This window comes from Populus trichocarpa, chromosome 9, assembly GCF_000002775.5.
Source record: "Populus trichocarpa isolate Nisqually-1 chromosome 9, P.trichocarpa_v4.1, whole genome shotgun sequence".
In the NCBI taxonomy this organism is placed as follows: Eukaryota; Viridiplantae; Streptophyta; class Magnoliopsida; order Malpighiales; family Salicaceae; genus Populus; species Populus trichocarpa.
Window position 1 is genome coordinate 5515022 of NC_037293.2, and position 18130 is coordinate 5533151.

The 18130-nt window shown below is 30.9% G+C and overlaps 1 protein-coding gene across 1 annotated transcript; it reads right to left on the minus strand.

Annotated features, from left to right (window-relative positions):
- Positions 1-2290: 2290 nt before the first annotated feature.
- LOC7482338 (hexokinase-3) lies at positions 2291-7716 on the minus strand. Its single transcript, XM_002313322.4, has 9 exons — positions 7092-7716; positions 5205-5355; positions 4899-5081; positions 4449-4523; positions 3585-3740; positions 3384-3482; positions 3176-3303; positions 2940-3021; positions 2291-2841 (listed from the first exon to the last, which is right to left on the minus strand). Exons 1-9 carry the CDS (start codon positions 7361-7363, stop codon positions 2461-2463), a joined length of 1527 nt encoding a protein of 508 aa, XP_002313358.3. The 5' UTR covers positions 7364-7716; the 3' UTR covers positions 2291-2460.
- Between the last annotated feature and the right edge of the window lie 10414 nt (positions 7717-18130).

The window sequence follows — 18130 nt, forward strand, 5'->3', positions numbered from 1 at the left end:
AATATATTTGAATACAAAACATGTTATATTATTCAATAATAATATATTTTAAATCGTATAAATTGTGTTATAAAATTAGAATAACATAGAAGATAAATTCATTTTCAATGTTCTCCAAACACCAGAAAATATTTGATAAAAATAAAAAAAATTAAATTTTCAAAAAATTAACAACTCAAAATATATTATCTATCAACTCATTTTCTTCGATACGTAAAATAATTTACAGCCCATTATTCGGTATAGAACTAAACATATAATTAATTTTTTCTTAAAAAATATTCAACAAGATTATATATCTATAATATTATATTTTAAATATTTATATTATATGTACAGACACACTTTATAACATAAACTATACATAATACGATAGATTAAAAACATTAAAATATTAATAAGTGATTTTTCTAGTTACTTGTCATGGTGTATCTAAAAATTGAAAAATATTTTACAATTCTTATAATACTATAAAACATAAAAAAAAATATTTTTAAAAATATTCCTTCCACATGTGTTTGTGGGCATTGATGGAGCTGTGAGGGTGTAGAAAAGGATGGAAGGATTCGATGGATGCATGCAGCATGTAAAAAAGAGGATTAAATAAGTTGCCGTAGCGTGACATTCAGTGTTTTGAAAGCGAGATATAGATATTTTTTAAAATATTTTTTATTTTAAAATATATTAAAATAATTTTTTACATTAACACCTTAAAATAATCTAAAAACATCAAAAAAAATATTAATTTAAAATAAAAAAATAATTTCAAAACACACGGTAAAACACACCCAAAAATGGAATAAAATACTTTTGGTGTTTGATGACGTAATGGATGACTCTAGGTGGCTATGAAAACTGGCAACGCTTTGCTGACGAGGGAAACATGACCATCAAATAAATCTACCCAAAGATTACGATGCCATCACCACCACCACCACCTTGGTCACATCATCTTCATGCTCTGAAAGGAATTGATACCCCGTCCCTTTCCCACGCGCCCCCCCTCTTGATTTGAAATAATAAGAGTTAATTTTATTTCTTTATTGATCCATTATCTACGGTATAAGATAGAATAAGAAAATTATTTTAAAAAAATTAGAAAAAATTATCAAAGTTAAATAAATAAATAAATAAAAATATTGAAAAAACCCGAGTCAATCTAGATTAATCTAACAAACATGTGACTTGGATTAGCCCTATAAAAAGAAAAACATTAAAAATAAAAAATTTCAAAACTCAAAACCCCAAAGTCAAATAATAAAAATAAAAAATATTTAAAAAAACACAAAGCAACTCGAGTTAATTTAACTAATTGACAGTGTAGGATAACCTTAATAAAAAAAAAAAAAAAAAACTCGACCTAATAATAGGATGACATTAAAAAAAAAATTTAAAAATCAAAATTAAGTTAAGTTAATTTTCAAAATCAACCATCTTAATCATAAGATGAGATGATCATGAAAAGGTTGAAAAAAAAGTCTTGAACAAAATCATGTATATCTAGCATGGCGATGGCGATGGCATGTGGGTGGTGGTGGTGGTGGTGAAGTCAATGAGTGATGACAATCGGAGGAGATGAATGGCAGGGCTGCCGACCAATGATAATGGATGGAGGAGCGGAACTTGATGGTCATTAAAACTCGCCATAACCACGAGATGTTTGGGCCCAACAACTGCCAAGAATTCAACACTCCTAATGTCTTCCAGAGTGTAAAAAATAAAAATTCCTCAATCATTTGAAAGGAGGATAATTTGTAAAGACAACTCTCTCATTGCGCGATAAATAAAGAACACTTTTCACATAGCCAGCAACAATAAATAAAAATATTTTTGTTTATCATTAAAAAAATTGATTAATAAAAAAAAATTTCAGTTAAAAATAGTTGACTTGGTATACATGAATTACTTTCTTAAAAATATCTTATTATTTATTAATTATATCAACTTTTATTTTTATTTTTTTATTATTTAGTACTCTTATCATTTTTTAAATTAAAATTTTTTATTTATCAAATTTAATCTTTATTTTTTTATTACTATTTATTTTATTTAAAATAATTTATATTTTTATTTCAATTTTATCCTTCTAATTTTTTTATCCATAAAATTTGATCTTTATTACTATTTATTGTATTTAAAATAATTTATAAAATTATATTTTTTTCATTCTTTATTAATCAAATTTAACCCTCATTCTTTTAATAAACTTTAAAAAATTAAAAAGTTATTTTTCAATTTGGTTTTTATTACACTAACAAACATTAAAAAATAATTTACTTCTCAAAGATTTAGTTTATAAAAAAATCTTTCCAAAAATAAATAAATTAAAAAGCTAAAGATACAATGAGAATCATTAGAAAAATGACATTTTTTCTTTTTGACAAACCCTTTTATATATATAAAGATATTGAAAGAATTCTACATTTACAGGGGAGCTATATGTATATAAATAATAAATATTTATAGCGACTGTACGTTATCCACACTGCCGGATGAATATGCGGCAGCAAGGAGAGCTCCGCCAGTGCCTGATCCATCTTCTGTAACTTTAAGAATGACATGGTGGGCCACATCTTCTCCCAATATTTCATTCAGGGCTTCATGCAAGTACTCTCTGAACATTGTATAACTTGTATATAAACCCCCTTCAATCGCAACAACTGTTCTTCTCATTTTTACATCACTTCTACTTCTTCCACCAGTGACGCCTCCACTTCCATCCCGTCCGATCTTCTTCAAGATTCCCACTATGCCAGCAGCTGCCAATCGAGCAGCCCTACGGGTCACAACGTCACATACTCTTACAACAAGCTTTCGGACCTTCAAAGAGACCTCTGAAATCTGAAATTGACAGGTGCACAGGAAAATAAAACCGATATAGTCAATCCATAGCAGCATTCAGTAAAAACAAGAAAGGAAAACATGAGTGATCCATCTACCTCCAGGGTTTCTTTCAAGATCTTATCTACTTCTTTCAGTTCAGGAGAGTCGTCCTCATGCATTGCAGCCAGCAAAGGTGTTCTGATTAACAATAGAGGAAAATGAGTAAGAAATTAAAGAGAACCAAAGCTTCAAATGACAATAAGCATAGAATATCAAGAGAGATGACACATTTATACAACAATAAAATCAACTCCTAGTCCACCCAAGATTTCTGTGTAAATATGTAACATACTGCAAAATAAAGGGGATTGATAATCTGGAGGAAACAGGTCCAAATATATCCGAGTCTTGCGACATTCTTAGAATAACTCTCCGAACAATGTCACCTAGATACATTCCTGATATCATTTTCTCAAAACCCTGCAACAAAATCCAACAAAAAACATTGAGCAGGTCCTTTATAGTAACAAATAATAAAAACATAAGAAACTGCTCCTTACCTGATCATTTGGGTTAGGGCTTTCCAAATCCAAATCAATATCATAAGAAGTTCTTGGCAAATGGGATGACCAAAAATTTCCCCATTCCATGTTAACAACCTAGTTAAACAAGAGAAAGCATAATGTGAGTAAGCAAATATAATAATGGATCGTTTTTCAAGTTAATCACAGTAAAATGCTTGAACGAGACAAGAGCGGTACCATGCATCCTGAAGTTGTAAGAAGACCTTGACACTTTATGATGGCATCTGCCCGCTCTAGATAACAGGCATTAGTACCCGTTCCAATTATCACAGCAGCAACAGTGTCAGCATCATCATAATGTCCAAGTGCTAAGGTTCCCACAGTATCATTTACCTGTTCAAAACAAAGTGCACCTCTTCATTAAAACATTAAAAAAAAAAAAAAACTATAGGAAAAGGAAAATTTGAAATCAACAAAAGGATCATCCACAGGCTCAAACATACTGGTGTCTGTGCATTTATATATGCATGACTTGATAATTTTTAAGTTCTAGATCAATCCATTAGAGATGTAAGATCAACTTTATTTTGCATACAGTACAACATCAACTACGAGCTATTCAAGATCCTGGTATGAGTAAAACTCCACCAGTCACTGTAAAGCAGGTGTTTTTCTTATGATAAAGTACCAAAGATTTTCAATAAAAGAAACTTCATGCGAGTAAAACAGATGGGGAAAATCTTCACAAGCAGTCTGCGATAATGGTCTAGATCTTCTTTAGTTCTGACCATGAATGAAATTATGGTTAACTTTGCAATGCTGGTCCAGCTATTCAATTCAGAAAGTACATGACCTAAGGAAAAAACTTAAACTGATTTGGAATAGTATACATGTTTGACCACTTAACAGTTACTATTCAAAAATACTAAAGCATGCTTTTGACTGATAACAATAATGCCAATTGAAGTACACCCCCAAAAGCATCGACTTTTTATTTATTAAAATACCTTCAAATAGCAATAACTGTATAGTTGAATTGTTATATTGGTTAAAGGGAAATCAAATATCAACGTTGCTTCCATAAGAGAAGAAAGTGCTTACCAATACTGCAACGCGCATATCTAAACCACTCCTGACTAACGCTGCTTCTAAAAGTCCAACCACCTCTTTTCCAACCTACAATCATTTGTGCAATAAATCAGTCCGTTAAAAAAGGAGACGAAACAGAAGTTCACTTATAATAGTCACTTGAATAAAATGTATAAAAACTTCTAGATTGGCTAATAGAAGCATTATCACTTAAATTATAATATATTTATGATAAGTGATTTAATTATCAGGCCAAGTATATTTAAGATTTTTCCTCATCCTAAAATTACATGCAATGAAAAAACACATCCTAGGTGCTCCAATACTTCACTTACTGCTCCTTAAGAACAACACAAAACATGTGTAGACATATTGAGAACAGCAAAAAGGCGCCGGAAATCCAACTAACAATTACGCAGTCAACATTTACAAAGTTTCCTTGGCAGACATCATCTAGCTTACCATATCTTCAATGGCAAATCCTTTTGTCCATTTCATAAGGATACCTGAACGAATAGACAATTGTTTCACTGGAAAAGAAAATGTAAGCCCAAGCTCCCTTGCTCTAACTGAAGAAGGCTCAGAACCACTTTCTTCTTTTTCAACGAATTGCTTTAAGGTTGAAGCAATAAAATCAAAGAGATCCTGTAGCCAAAAAATGCACAATAGTTGCCATACTTATCAGGAGGTGATCTCTTATCTTTTTTTTTTTCTTTTCCAAAAGCATGCCCTAAGATAGTGAAATATTTGCAGTTAAAACTCAGTCACCTCACTTGTGCTTGTCATCAAGTGCCGGGGAATGGGTCGTCGCTCCACATCTTGAGACAAGATTGAAGATCTTCTACCTCCTAGCTGAACCCGCAAGACCCTAAAATTAGTACCCCCAAGATCTAGAGCATAATAAGTTCCTATCTCACTCCTGACAACAACATCAGAAATCAATTTACCAATGCAACCTAAGCAAACAATACAAATATAGACCGCATAATTGAAAATTGATCCAACTCTAATAATTGATATAAAAAAAAGCAATTTAAAAACAGAAGCACATAGTCACTGCTTATTTGGTATGATTTCCCCAAGCAAGCTAGTAATTATACATTTACATTACAAATACCATACATGCCAAATGTGAAATTAATTGGATGTCCATATCTATCTCATTTATTTATCACAAACGGGGATAAACTTTCTTCTTCTTATTCGCTTCAGGAACTTAAAATTGATATACATGGCATGCATGGGTAAAGGATAAAAAGCAACCGTAGCTAAAAAGGATGAGCCTCAAATGGTTTAGGAAGGATAATAGAAGAAATGGCCACATCTGGTGTAACTTGATCCTAACCCTTCCAGCAAATATATGATTCAAAGACAGGTACAGGAACCAGGCTAAAGACTATTAACAACTGTAAACACACCCTCTCCATCCAATATCTAATCTCTATCATTGCGCATGTTTTCAACAGCCAGAACACCTCAAAAAGAAAAAGGGGATGGCACTAAATGGAAAGTCTGCCAGTGTAAGCAATTGACACTATGAACTCCCTTTGAAGGCATGTAATGCATCAATACTATGTTTCTAAATAAATCTGCGCTTTAACATAAAAATTGCAATTATGTATTTGCATCGACAAACTATTAAAACAATTGTTAAATCAAGAGTCGGGTATGAAAATTCTGTTCATTGAATACAACGCAGATTCTGTCCTTCATTGAGCAACCAATCTCGTCCACTTGGAAAAGAAGACTAACATATTTCAATTGAGGAACCTAAACACGTAGTATTTCTCAAACAGTTCTGTAACATTTTAAATCAGAATAGAAGGGAATAGAAAGAGAACATTTAGATTCTATAAACTCATGTTTTTGTTTGAGAAAAAAATATATTAAAGTAGTGAGAAGATCGATTCATTAGAATCAAGTTTTGCAAAACAACAGAAAGCAGGACATGAATATATAATTTAAAAGCGCGTGCGTTTACAAATAAATCCAATTCCAAAACCACTGTACCAGAATCATCTAACCGAATGAACCCACAAAACACTTTAAAAACAAACTTATACAACACAAAGGAGAAAACAGCAAATAGACTGAACATCACATCAAAACAAAAATAAAACTGGAATAGCCAAACACTTTTGCAGTGAAAAAATTGGCAGAAAGCGTGAAGAAACAAGAAAAAGAAATAACACAAAGAAAGACTGTCGAAGTTGCAAGAAAACAAGGAAAAAAAGAGTTCAAAAAGCACTCCAAAACAGCAATGGGAAAAAAATGGCCAACCTGTATCAATTTTTAATTAAAGATAAAAACAGCTAAGAGTAAAAGCAACAAGAACACCCCAGAAAACGATCACGAGATCGTAATAAAATAGGAAAAAAAATATCAAACCACCATAAAAATGAAATTTTAAACCCAAACTATCAAATTCAAGATTACTAGGCATACGAATATCACTAAAAGAAACTAAAGAGACAAGTACCATTCAATCAATCATTCCCCTTTAATTCCTAAACCAACCAGCGATGATGGATCAATCAAGAATCAAACAAAACACAGAAACACGCGCAAAAGGAGGACCACATAGTATCTCTCACAAGTCACAACCAGTAACAAAAACAACAAGAGAGAGGTAGATTAGATTATGGATTATTATACCCCGTAGGCAAATGGTCAACAAAAGTGAGTAACATTTTAAGCTTCGAGCCACCTTCAGACGCCAAACCAGCGTGCATCTCCACAGCCATAGCATCCACTACTTGCCTTAACCTCCCAACTGGTGTCTCGCATGCTTCTTCTAACTCTCTCAACACTCCTACCACTCTCTTCCACTTCCTCCTACTCCGTACCCTCCTCCCCACCACCACTCCTGCCACCGCACAAGCCGCCACCGCCGCAGCCGCCGCCAATCCCGCCGCCAACTTCCCCATCACGCACCAATTATCCAACTATACCGCTTGCCAACTTATCACTATACGCTCACCAGTCCAAAGAAACAGAAAACCCACGCCGTTTCATTGTGAAACATTGCAACTTTGCTATGTGAATGAACTATCTGAATGAAACCCAGATAGGAAAAGTTAAATACTTTATGAGGATTCAGCGGCGAGAGACAAACGCCGGTGAAGGTGCCTATTTGTAGATGAACAGTTCGAGGAAAGGCTTAAAAGACTCTTTTTTTTATAATAAGATTTTACAGGTAATAGGAGGAGTTTTTTTTTTGTGGGAGAGAGAGAGAGAGAGAGAGAATGGAATGGTTTTTTTTCTTTTTTTTCTTGACTAAAGAAGCGTTGGAAAGCGAACTGGACGGTACTTATAGAGGTAATAAAATGACAAATTCGCCCTTGTTAATGCTCGAAATTGACAGATTTTTGCCGAGGATCTTTTTGTTGATTTCATTACCGTTTGTGAATAGTTTTTGAGGTTAATGAGAATTTTGACTTCCGGGCGTGGCTGCTTTTTTTGTGGGGTTGGTGCATGCAATTGCCATTCGAGTTTAAGGATATTACAAGTTAAAAAAAACACCAGAACCTTTCATTGGTTTTTTTGAAAGCAGAAAGATGGTCGGTGTTGATTGCGTTTGACTCGTTTGATTAGGACCCTTTTCCGATCTGGAGACAGGCACGGAGGGCTGGGCTGGCTAGGTGCATAGCCAGAAAATGCCTGTGTTCTTTTAAATTGCAATTTACTTGTGTGAACCAAGTTCGTGCTCGTTCGTTAATTTTAGTATGTGATTGTGACTCGTGATCTAAAATTACCAAGTTCTCTGCTCGTATAACTAGTGGATAAGGCATGCCGATCCTGTGTTCATCCACAACATAATTATTGTTTTGAAGATAGTCATGATATTGATGACAATCGGGTTCGTGCCACATGGTTTTTGCAATTTATCTATAGCATGTAATATATAAATACATTAAAATCATTAAAAAAATTAATTTTATATTTTTTCAAGTCAAATGCATCTAAACATAGTTTTAAACATAAAAATAATTTTATAAGGTATTAAAAAGTATAATAACAATTGCGATTTAAAATATTTTTTACTTGAAAATATGTTAAAATCATGTTTTTTTATTTTAAAAAAATTATTTTAACCACGTTGCAAAACACTTTTTTAACCAGCGCTTAAATTTATTTTCAAGGGAAATTATAGAAGCATTTCTTATCCAAATTAAAGAGGAGATTATAGTTCAAGTCCCTCTTCCTTACAAGATCACGTGTGCAGACAAAGAAAGAGATTGAATTGAAGGGTAAAAAAATGAAACATGATGAGTGTGTTCCTGTTTTTGGTCTCGGATTACAATGAATACAAAAGTTTCTACCGAGTTAATTCGAGAGTGCTTCCTCCCTGGCTCGACTCGCCATCCTTCACTGGCGACCTAGTTGGGACCAATTCAATGAACCAAACAAATTAATGAATTAATTATCACACGAGACGACAATGTTCGAGGCACACAACAACAAAGCAACATTAATTTTATTTATCCTGTAATAATATTAATTAATTATTATTAGTTTTTTTCAAACCGAAGAGACCAGAACATAAGAATCGACAACTTCATCAATGCTACCAGGCAGCAGCAAGCAGCAGCTGGTGTTTACAATATTATGTGCATTCCAGCTTGGTTTTGAAACTTGTATCGTCTGTCACAGCTAATCGTCTCCTTTTTCTTCACACATACTGACATTCATGTGGGGGGAAAGAGAGAGCAAATTTTTAACCATGGCCACGTTCATCTCTCTTGGAGGCATGCTTCTTCACTGCCTTGCTCAGATCTCTCGTTCCCAGCTCAGATGGCAACAGCAAACATCCACAAGTCTCTCTTTTCTTTCCTAGGCTTTTCACCTCCCAGTTGTTTTCATCGCTTGTTTGATATCGTGATGTCTAATGTTTTTAACAATATTTTTATATTAATTTATCAAACACGTCAAAAACACTTAAAAAACTGAATTTTTCTCTAGTGAAACACATTTTCGAAACAAAAACAAACTAGAAAACAGATGCTGTCGAATTTCTAAACACTACATTAGTTATAGTTTGTGGCGCGGTTTCTTTGATCTTGGGATGTGTTTGGAATTGTAATAGCGGTGGCGATTTAAAATTATTTTTTATATCAGTACATTAAAATAATTTGAAAATATAAAAAAATATTATATTTTTAAAAAAAAATCAAAATTTAAGCAACGAACACTCTTAAAATATCTCTCTAAGGTTCCGGGTTTAAAACTGACATGGAAAAATAATTGTAGCTTGGGAACATTATTGCATTAACTTTTATCCTGATGAAATACTTTCTTTTAAAAAGACTCGGGGGCAAGGCCATTTTCGTAATCTTAACAGAATATCCAACAACAAGTCCCAACACACCAGGCCAGCATGTATAAAAGGGAAGGGAGTGAATAATAAATAATATTATATATAAATAAATACTTGAAATAGATTTATAAGAATATGAGAATTTATTTTCTATTTAATAAATAATAATAAAACCTGAACGCGTAACAAAAACTCCATTCTTATTGTCATTCCGGTACTTGATTCTCAGAGCAGAAAACAAAAATAAAAAGAGATCAGACTGCGACGGTACTAGTCACGTATGCTTCGTACATGCCAGCTGTGTCCCGCTAATTCCAGCTGTGCTTACAGCACGACCAAAAGCTACCATCCTCTGCGTGCGTTCACGTTTTTATTTCGATGACAATTAAACGAGATTTAAGAAAATTATTACTTACAGTACAGTTGGAAAAAAACAAGACAACATCTCAGCCCTCTTGTGTGAGAGCATCTCCAAGAATATGCTAAATCAAAAGTCAAGAATTAAAAAAATATATTAATTTGACTTCTTAAAGCTCGTTTTACGTGTTCAAGGAAAACAATGCCGATCAAATTACTAAAATATCATTTTTTTTAAAAAAATATTACTCCTGAATGTACGGTAAAAATGTGAAGAATTTTTTTTTTTAAAAAAAATCACAATTAATTGAATTGTGGTTTTTTTTTCTTTGATTTTTTTTAACTATATTTTTTCAATTTATTTGCTATAAAATTATTATAATTTCATGACTTTTATTATAAATTTGACGAGTTCATGTTAATTGATACAGGTTGTTTTTTTTATTTTTTATTTCATCATTTAATATTAAAATTGATTGAAAATTATTCGGGTTATTTTTAAATTTGTCAGATAAATCGAGTAATGTCAAATTATTAAAATTTTTATGTTTTAAGTATATTAAAATAAAATTGATTCTTCTAAATGACATTTTACATTTGGAATGCACGTTAAAAAAAATTTATATATAAAAAAATTATACTATTTAAAAAATCATATTACATGTTTAGCTCTTCTTAATAAATGGATGCTTTTATACGAGGGATTTTAACAAAACAATGTCATATGATGATGCTGGCAAAAAGTTAATTAAGATTAAATAGTTAGTAGTATCACTCATAGTTGCTAAAGCAGATCTAACATTAGATCTTAAAAAAAACTTACATTATCGAGTTACAAGTCAATTTACACGTTACAAAGTTAAATTAGATCGATTATTTTTATTAAAAACATCGTTATTTTGTTTTTTTTAAAAAATAGTATTAACTCAATTGAGTTTAAATTAAATTTAGTTCAATTAACTGTGTTTATTAGATTGATGCATTTTTTTATTCAAATTAAAACTTATTCCAAGTTGGATTTCAAGTTATGAATTTTTTAGATCAATCTCTTTGATCGAACCAGATTTAATAACTAAAATAACATTTTGATTCACATGTTTTTTAAATTTAAATTATTAATCATAATAGGAGATAAAAAAAATAATTATCTATTGTTGCTAAAACCATGCAAGAAAAAAAAAATCTGCGAAGGCATCAATTGAACATAACTTGTTTAAAATGAGATTTAAAGTATACTCAATTTAAATGAAAGAGAGGTATCCACGAATATATATCCTTCCCTTTCATTTTTCTTTTTAAGACCACAAGACATCATGTGTTTATCACAAGGGCCATTCTCTCTAATGTATGTTAAGATCAACAATATGAAAGTTCCTCGTAAGCCATGGCCTTGAAGAACAGTGGAAGCCGGCTCTCCGCGGATGATGAAGAGCATGTTTGGAAATGCAGTGCAACCGGTGTTTCTAAAAATTTTAATTTTTTTTGTTTAAAATGAATTTTTTTATGATTTTAGATTATTTTGATATGTTGATATCAAAAATAATTTTAAAAAAATAAAAATATTTTACTTTAATATATTTCTAAATAAAAAATACTTTAAATCATCACTAGTATTCCAAACTGATCCGAAACCTATAGATATCCCGGCTGGCTAAAATACAGCCGTGACCGTGAGGGCTAAAAAATAGAACCTATCGCGACTCGCGAGAGTTTAAAAGAGACAGAAACGATAATCTTTTTATTTATTTATTTATTTCGAGTGGTGAGTGATGACTGCCGTCGAGACTAATTTGACCGCGCGTGCATATTTAAAAAGTCAAAATCAATGAATGATCCACTTACTGTACAAATTACCCTGACCTGGCAAAGCAGACAGCTAAGCTGGAATTTCCGTTTGATTTTAAGCACGTGATTTATGCTAAACAGTCTCAAATGTCTGTTCTCGCGGGCCCACAATAAATCTGACGCTGCTTTCGTAATTATATACATAATACTTTATATAAATATTATAATTATTAAGTAAGCGATTAAAAAAACACCAGTCACATGATGCGGTACCACTTGGGTAGATACATTTTATTAAAAAAAATCAAGCATCTGTGATGCTATGAATAATTAATCAATATTAGCTATTTTGAAAAATAAGCTACAGTGCTGTTTAAACAGTGATTAATTAGATGGCAGTGATAAAAGTTTAGGATAAAAAGGTTTTTTATCCCTTATGATTTCAGGTTCGAACCTTATAGTTGCTAATATAATGGCTATTAAAGGTTTATATGGTCGTTAACTTCAGAGTCCATAGGATTGGTCAAGGTACGCGCAAACTGACCTGGACATCCACGTTAATAAAAATAAAAAAATAAACCGACCTAACTAATTAAGATCAAAATCAAATTAAAATCATGAACACGTAACTAGAAAGGAAACCAAAAACTAACTATGAAAACAAAAAAAAAAAAAACTCTTGAAGAATAATTTTTGGGCCTAATTTGCACATCATCTCGGTCTCGACTAATTACAGCAAGTTGACACACAGTAGAACCAAGCCTATAGAAAATGTTGGTCAAGTCTTGGCTCAATTCAATTATTAGACGAAGTTATGTCAATTTTCATCTAAAATATCGTTTATTATGTTCAAACTTTCTTAAACTTGAACTTGTACAAACACATTCCTCAATTAAAAATCTTTTACTAAAATATTCCAAATAATTAAAATAATATTTATTTTCAGAGGTGTTTTTTTATTTCCTGACAATGAAGCTACATAGCATAAAAAACTAGCAAAAAAAAAAAAAAAAAACAAGAATAAGCATCTAATTTTAAGCTGCATTGTTGAAAAATAAATTATTTAATTAAAATTTATTAAAAATTACATGTGTTGTCACTATCTTTGTTGTGATTATTTCGTCAAGTTCCTTTTATAATATATAAAAATATATGTTTGTTTTTTGTAGTGAAGTCCACCAATAAAAGCAAAAAAAAGGGCAACAAAAAACATGAATTTGTTGTTTTTGTTATTGTGTTTTTTTATTATGAATAATTATATCCCACAACAAATATAAAAATAAAATAAAAAAACAAAAATAAATGCACAGTTAGTATCTTGTTACATGGGAGTGTGGAGAAATACCATTGATCACTAAAAATACATGTATGAGATTATGTAGTGTCTCTCCTTCAACTTCGCAGTGACTAAGTATTTTTGTTGACGTTTAAAATCTCTGATTCCCTTTTTGACAATATAATTAAATTAAGAAAAGGCTGGAAAAAAAATATTAAACGACTTGGAAAACAAATACATTTGCAACTCTATCATGGGCCTGCTTGTGTTTTCTTGTCGTCTGTTCCTCCTTCATGACAACTCTGTATTATTGTAAGCCATCGATTACATGTGTTTTAGAAGGTGGCGATTGGCTAAGCCAATCAATAATATTCAGAAGACAAGATCATTTTCTTGAAAAGTATCAATTGCATGTTCGTATATAATCAATAACACGTGTAATTAGCCAGGCCAAGCAATTTTTTCATAAAATGGGTACGTGTAAGAAGTGCGACTTTCATGTTTTTTTTATTAATTTAGGTATTTAAAAAAAATGGAAATAACTTCAGTACTACGGCAGCGAGCACCTAACATTCCATGCTCCATGCATTTAAATTAACCCACGCGTGTTAATTGATCGGGAGCCTGAGAAAAATGACCAGTAGCCTAGGAAAATATAATATTTTATTATCTGCTATTTCAGCACTCTTTCATTCCTTTGCAGTCACCGCCAAGAAATTAAGAAAAAAAAACAATATAATATTTTGTCAGTGTCAAAAAAAAATAAAAACTTTTACCAGTAATTACTATATTGATAGAATTGTCAAAGGAAACATGTTGTTGGCCATATGCTTCCAGGGAATTTACATTCCATTGATTTCGCTGGCAACTTCTTTTTCGGTGACATCATCATGGAATACTCGCAATAAAAAATTAAATTTTACTCTCTACTTTTCATCTGGAACGGCGCGCGCGCGCGGATATATATATATATATATATATATATATATATATATATATATATATATATATTTTGATTAATCATGTAAATAATTTAGTGGTAAAAATTTGAAATTAAAGGTTTGTTTTCTATATAATTTCAAGTTTGAGCCTTGTAATTGCTAATATGATGGTCACTGGAAGTTTACGTGATCGTTAATTTCAGGGCCTATAGGATTAGTCGAGGTGCGTACAAGTTAGCCCGAACATCCATATTAATAATAATAATAATAAAATAAATAATATTAATTAATGGTCATAATTCTCGTGCCATCCTAAACACAATACAACAACCACTACAAATAGTATAACAAAATTTTTTATATAAAAAGAAACTACAAAACACTTAAATATATTAGTAAACTATAAATAATATTATTTTGTTAATAAATTAATCTAAAACATAAATGAATTATTAAAAAATAGATAAATTTACTTATTTTTGTATTTATCTCTCTAAAATATTCAGTAATTTTAAGTGAGCAGTGATTAGATTAATAAATGACATGATCATCAACGATCGATGGTGTCTTCTTTTTCTCCTAAAAAGTGGGTTACGTTCCTAGCCTCGAACATGTGAGCTGAAGGTACACACATGATTTTAGAAAACACACATACCATTAAACGGCGTGGTTTTGGTTTTCCATGACGTTACAAATTGTTTTATAACGTGATAGAGCATTCTACAAGCATGATACCCATCAGAATCATCGTGAAGCAACAACTATCACTATGTCAAGTTCATAATTAAATTTGCAAAATTTAATATATATTTTTAATTTTTTTACACAAACAAATCAATAAAATTTAAAAATACAAAATAAAAACTAAAAAACAAAACAATAATTCAACTACTACGTCAATCAGTGCCTTAAACCCATAGAAACGGGGCCACTAGGCCAGCAAGCAAAAACCTAACAGCAGGTAATATTAATACCATATATATTTCTATATTTGTCGTCTTCCTCCAGGAGCCTTCACCTTTCATGATCATAATTGGCTTGCTTGACCAGTGAAAACTTGGCATTACTGCTGCAAACCAGATTTGAATTTGCATAATCCAAGTGTATATAAAGCAAGGTTATCAATTCTGTTTCGGTAGGTGTTTTATTTTTTCAATTGGAATAGAATATTTCAGTTTCGGAGTGTTTCGGCGAGTCGTTTCGGGGTTGTACTGTTCATATATATATATATATATATATATATATAACAAACATAATTCAAATTCAAGATAAATTAATTATAAATTATGCAATACAAACACAATGCCAAACAAATATAATTTCAAAATTTAAAATATTTCTAAATAGTCAAGATTAAATAGATCTTTAACTTAAAGTAATTCAACTTAAACAAAATATCAAAATATTACGAAAGTAAAATGTTTCAACACCAATATTTTAAATATAAAGTTAGGTCAATGTTATGAAGGCTAATGGAATCTAAAACATTTCTTGTTTTGCTCAAATTCCTACAAAGTATAAACATGAAAAAAAACAACATGAATATAAACCATATATATTAGTGATAAATCTAATTTTAAAAAATTAATATCATTGTTAATAAAAATAGTAATAATAATTTTCAATATTATTATTAATATCATTGTTATAGAAAATAGTAATGAAAAAGAGTTTTTTATAATTGGGTGGTTTAATTAATTAAATTGAATAAGGTTCAATTTGATTCAATTTGATTCAATGGCTTTTTAAGAGTGGAACGGAACATGTGGAATGGAACCGAAACGTTCCGGGTGGAATTTAGCCGAAAAATCCGGAACGGACCGAGATTTAAAATGAGATGAAATTTGTTTCGTTTTGTTCCGTTTTTTGAATTGGTATGGAATGTTTCGACCATTTCGGACGGAACGGAACAAAATTAACAACCTTGATATAAAGTGATCCAGCCATTAAGCAATCGATTTTCAACCTTTCTTCTATCCTCTGTCCCTCGACGAAATATCTTCCCTCAAACCCTGATTTGTGCTTCTTTTAGCCCATCTCAACCCATTTTGTTTTTATTTTTATAAATGAGTTTTTTTTTTGTTTTTTTAGAGAATAATATAAATCATATCTTAAAACTTCACCTAACAGCTTAAACTACCGGGTTGAGAAAGTTCTTTTAGCCCATCTCAACCCATTTTGTTTGTATTTTTATAAATGAGTTTTTTTTTGTTTTTTTAGAGAATAATATAAATCATATCTTAAAACTTCACCTAACAACTTAAACTACTGGGTTGAGAAAGTTCTTTGACATGATATCAAAGTCTTGATGACCAAGCGGTCACGAGTTCAAATCTCACCATCTCTATTTATTTAATAAACATTAAACACAAGATAATATGGACATGTAAAAGTTTTAAGTCCAAGTATTCACTTGAAATAATATATTAAAGAATAATATAAATTATATCTTGCCAGAATAATAATGATTCACCGAAATAATGAAGGTTTTTACGGTATCTTTTCCTTATAATTGTCAGGATATTTTATTTTTATGAATTGAATATTAATAAAAATACTATATTTTTTCCTTCTAAAAATATAGTTCTACAACCATTCAAATGTGTCCAATGGCATGTCCAATCGTCGTCACGACTTTTGCAGCGTGCTTATGGGAAGGACATCTTTTAGGGCGACATGCTTTTTGAATACCTTTGCCATTTCTTTATCAAGGAGATGATCATACATACTCAATCCAGGGAATTAATGCCTAAGAAGGCAAGAAGATGGTATCCTTCGCAGTAGTATATTTGTTTCTATAGTGCTGTGGGGTTGCATGATTGCTCTACTCGACAATCCCATGTTTGTTTCCCTCAATCAGTGCGTTTTTTCTTTTTTTTTTTAAAAAAAACAAGGATAAAAGAAGCATTGTATCAAGGAAAAGAAAACACCCCCGTGTACCAAGTGGACTCATAAAAGTATTCCATGTCCAAGAATTATAATTTAAATTGTCACCATCCGAACTGAATGAATTAATAATTTTAAATAATTATTTTATTTGATGGATAATTAATAAGATATAATATTATCAAACCTACTCAAAACGATCACTTTAACCTTACTTGAAATATATATTTATATTATATAAATATATTTGAATTTTTTAAATACAATATGATATATAGACACACACACACATATATTAAAAAATAAAATGATAAATAGTATACACATATGTGTATTTTATGTCTATATTATCATTTTATTTTTTAATATATATGTGTGTGTGTGTATATATATATAAATACTTCAAATATATATTAACAATTATATTTTTATTGAAGAATAAATAATAAATACTCTAGATACCTGAAATTCGATAAATAATTTGTAAATATTTAATTTTTTTTTTATCATGGATATATATATATATAAAAACCGTTGATACTAATTTCCATCCCTATCCATGTCTTTATGTGTCTCCCCAAACTATAATATAGCTCTATACGTGCAGAACCAACAAAACAAAATTACTGGAATTACAAAATAATCAAGTTTAGAAAAAGAAGAAGGAGAAACTGGGGCTAATTTAAGGACGTAATTACAAAAAAAACGATTAATCACTCTCTTAATTAAGGTGGTATTCTCGCACTTGATGCTTTCCTGCTAGGAACCTACAATGGAGCATGGACCCGCGCGGCTGTCCCCATGCTTATTAGTTTTCCGCCGCCCCCTGAAAACTGAAAAAAATAAAATTAAAATCATACCATAGAAAATAGGAACCATCATTTCATTAATAGGTCGAAGTGACCATGGCGGCTGCTGCTGCAGCATTATTAAAAAATCACGTTTGTTATTTAACAAATATTATAAAATTAATAACAATAATAATCGAGACAAGTCATAGGATGAAAGTGAAGTTTAAGGATAATATAATAGACTTACACAGGGCCATGGAAATTAAAGAAAAGTAACGTCCTCGATCTTGGTCATTTCTGGAGATCTGGATTTATTTATTTTCTTGCCGTTCCTTGTGTTT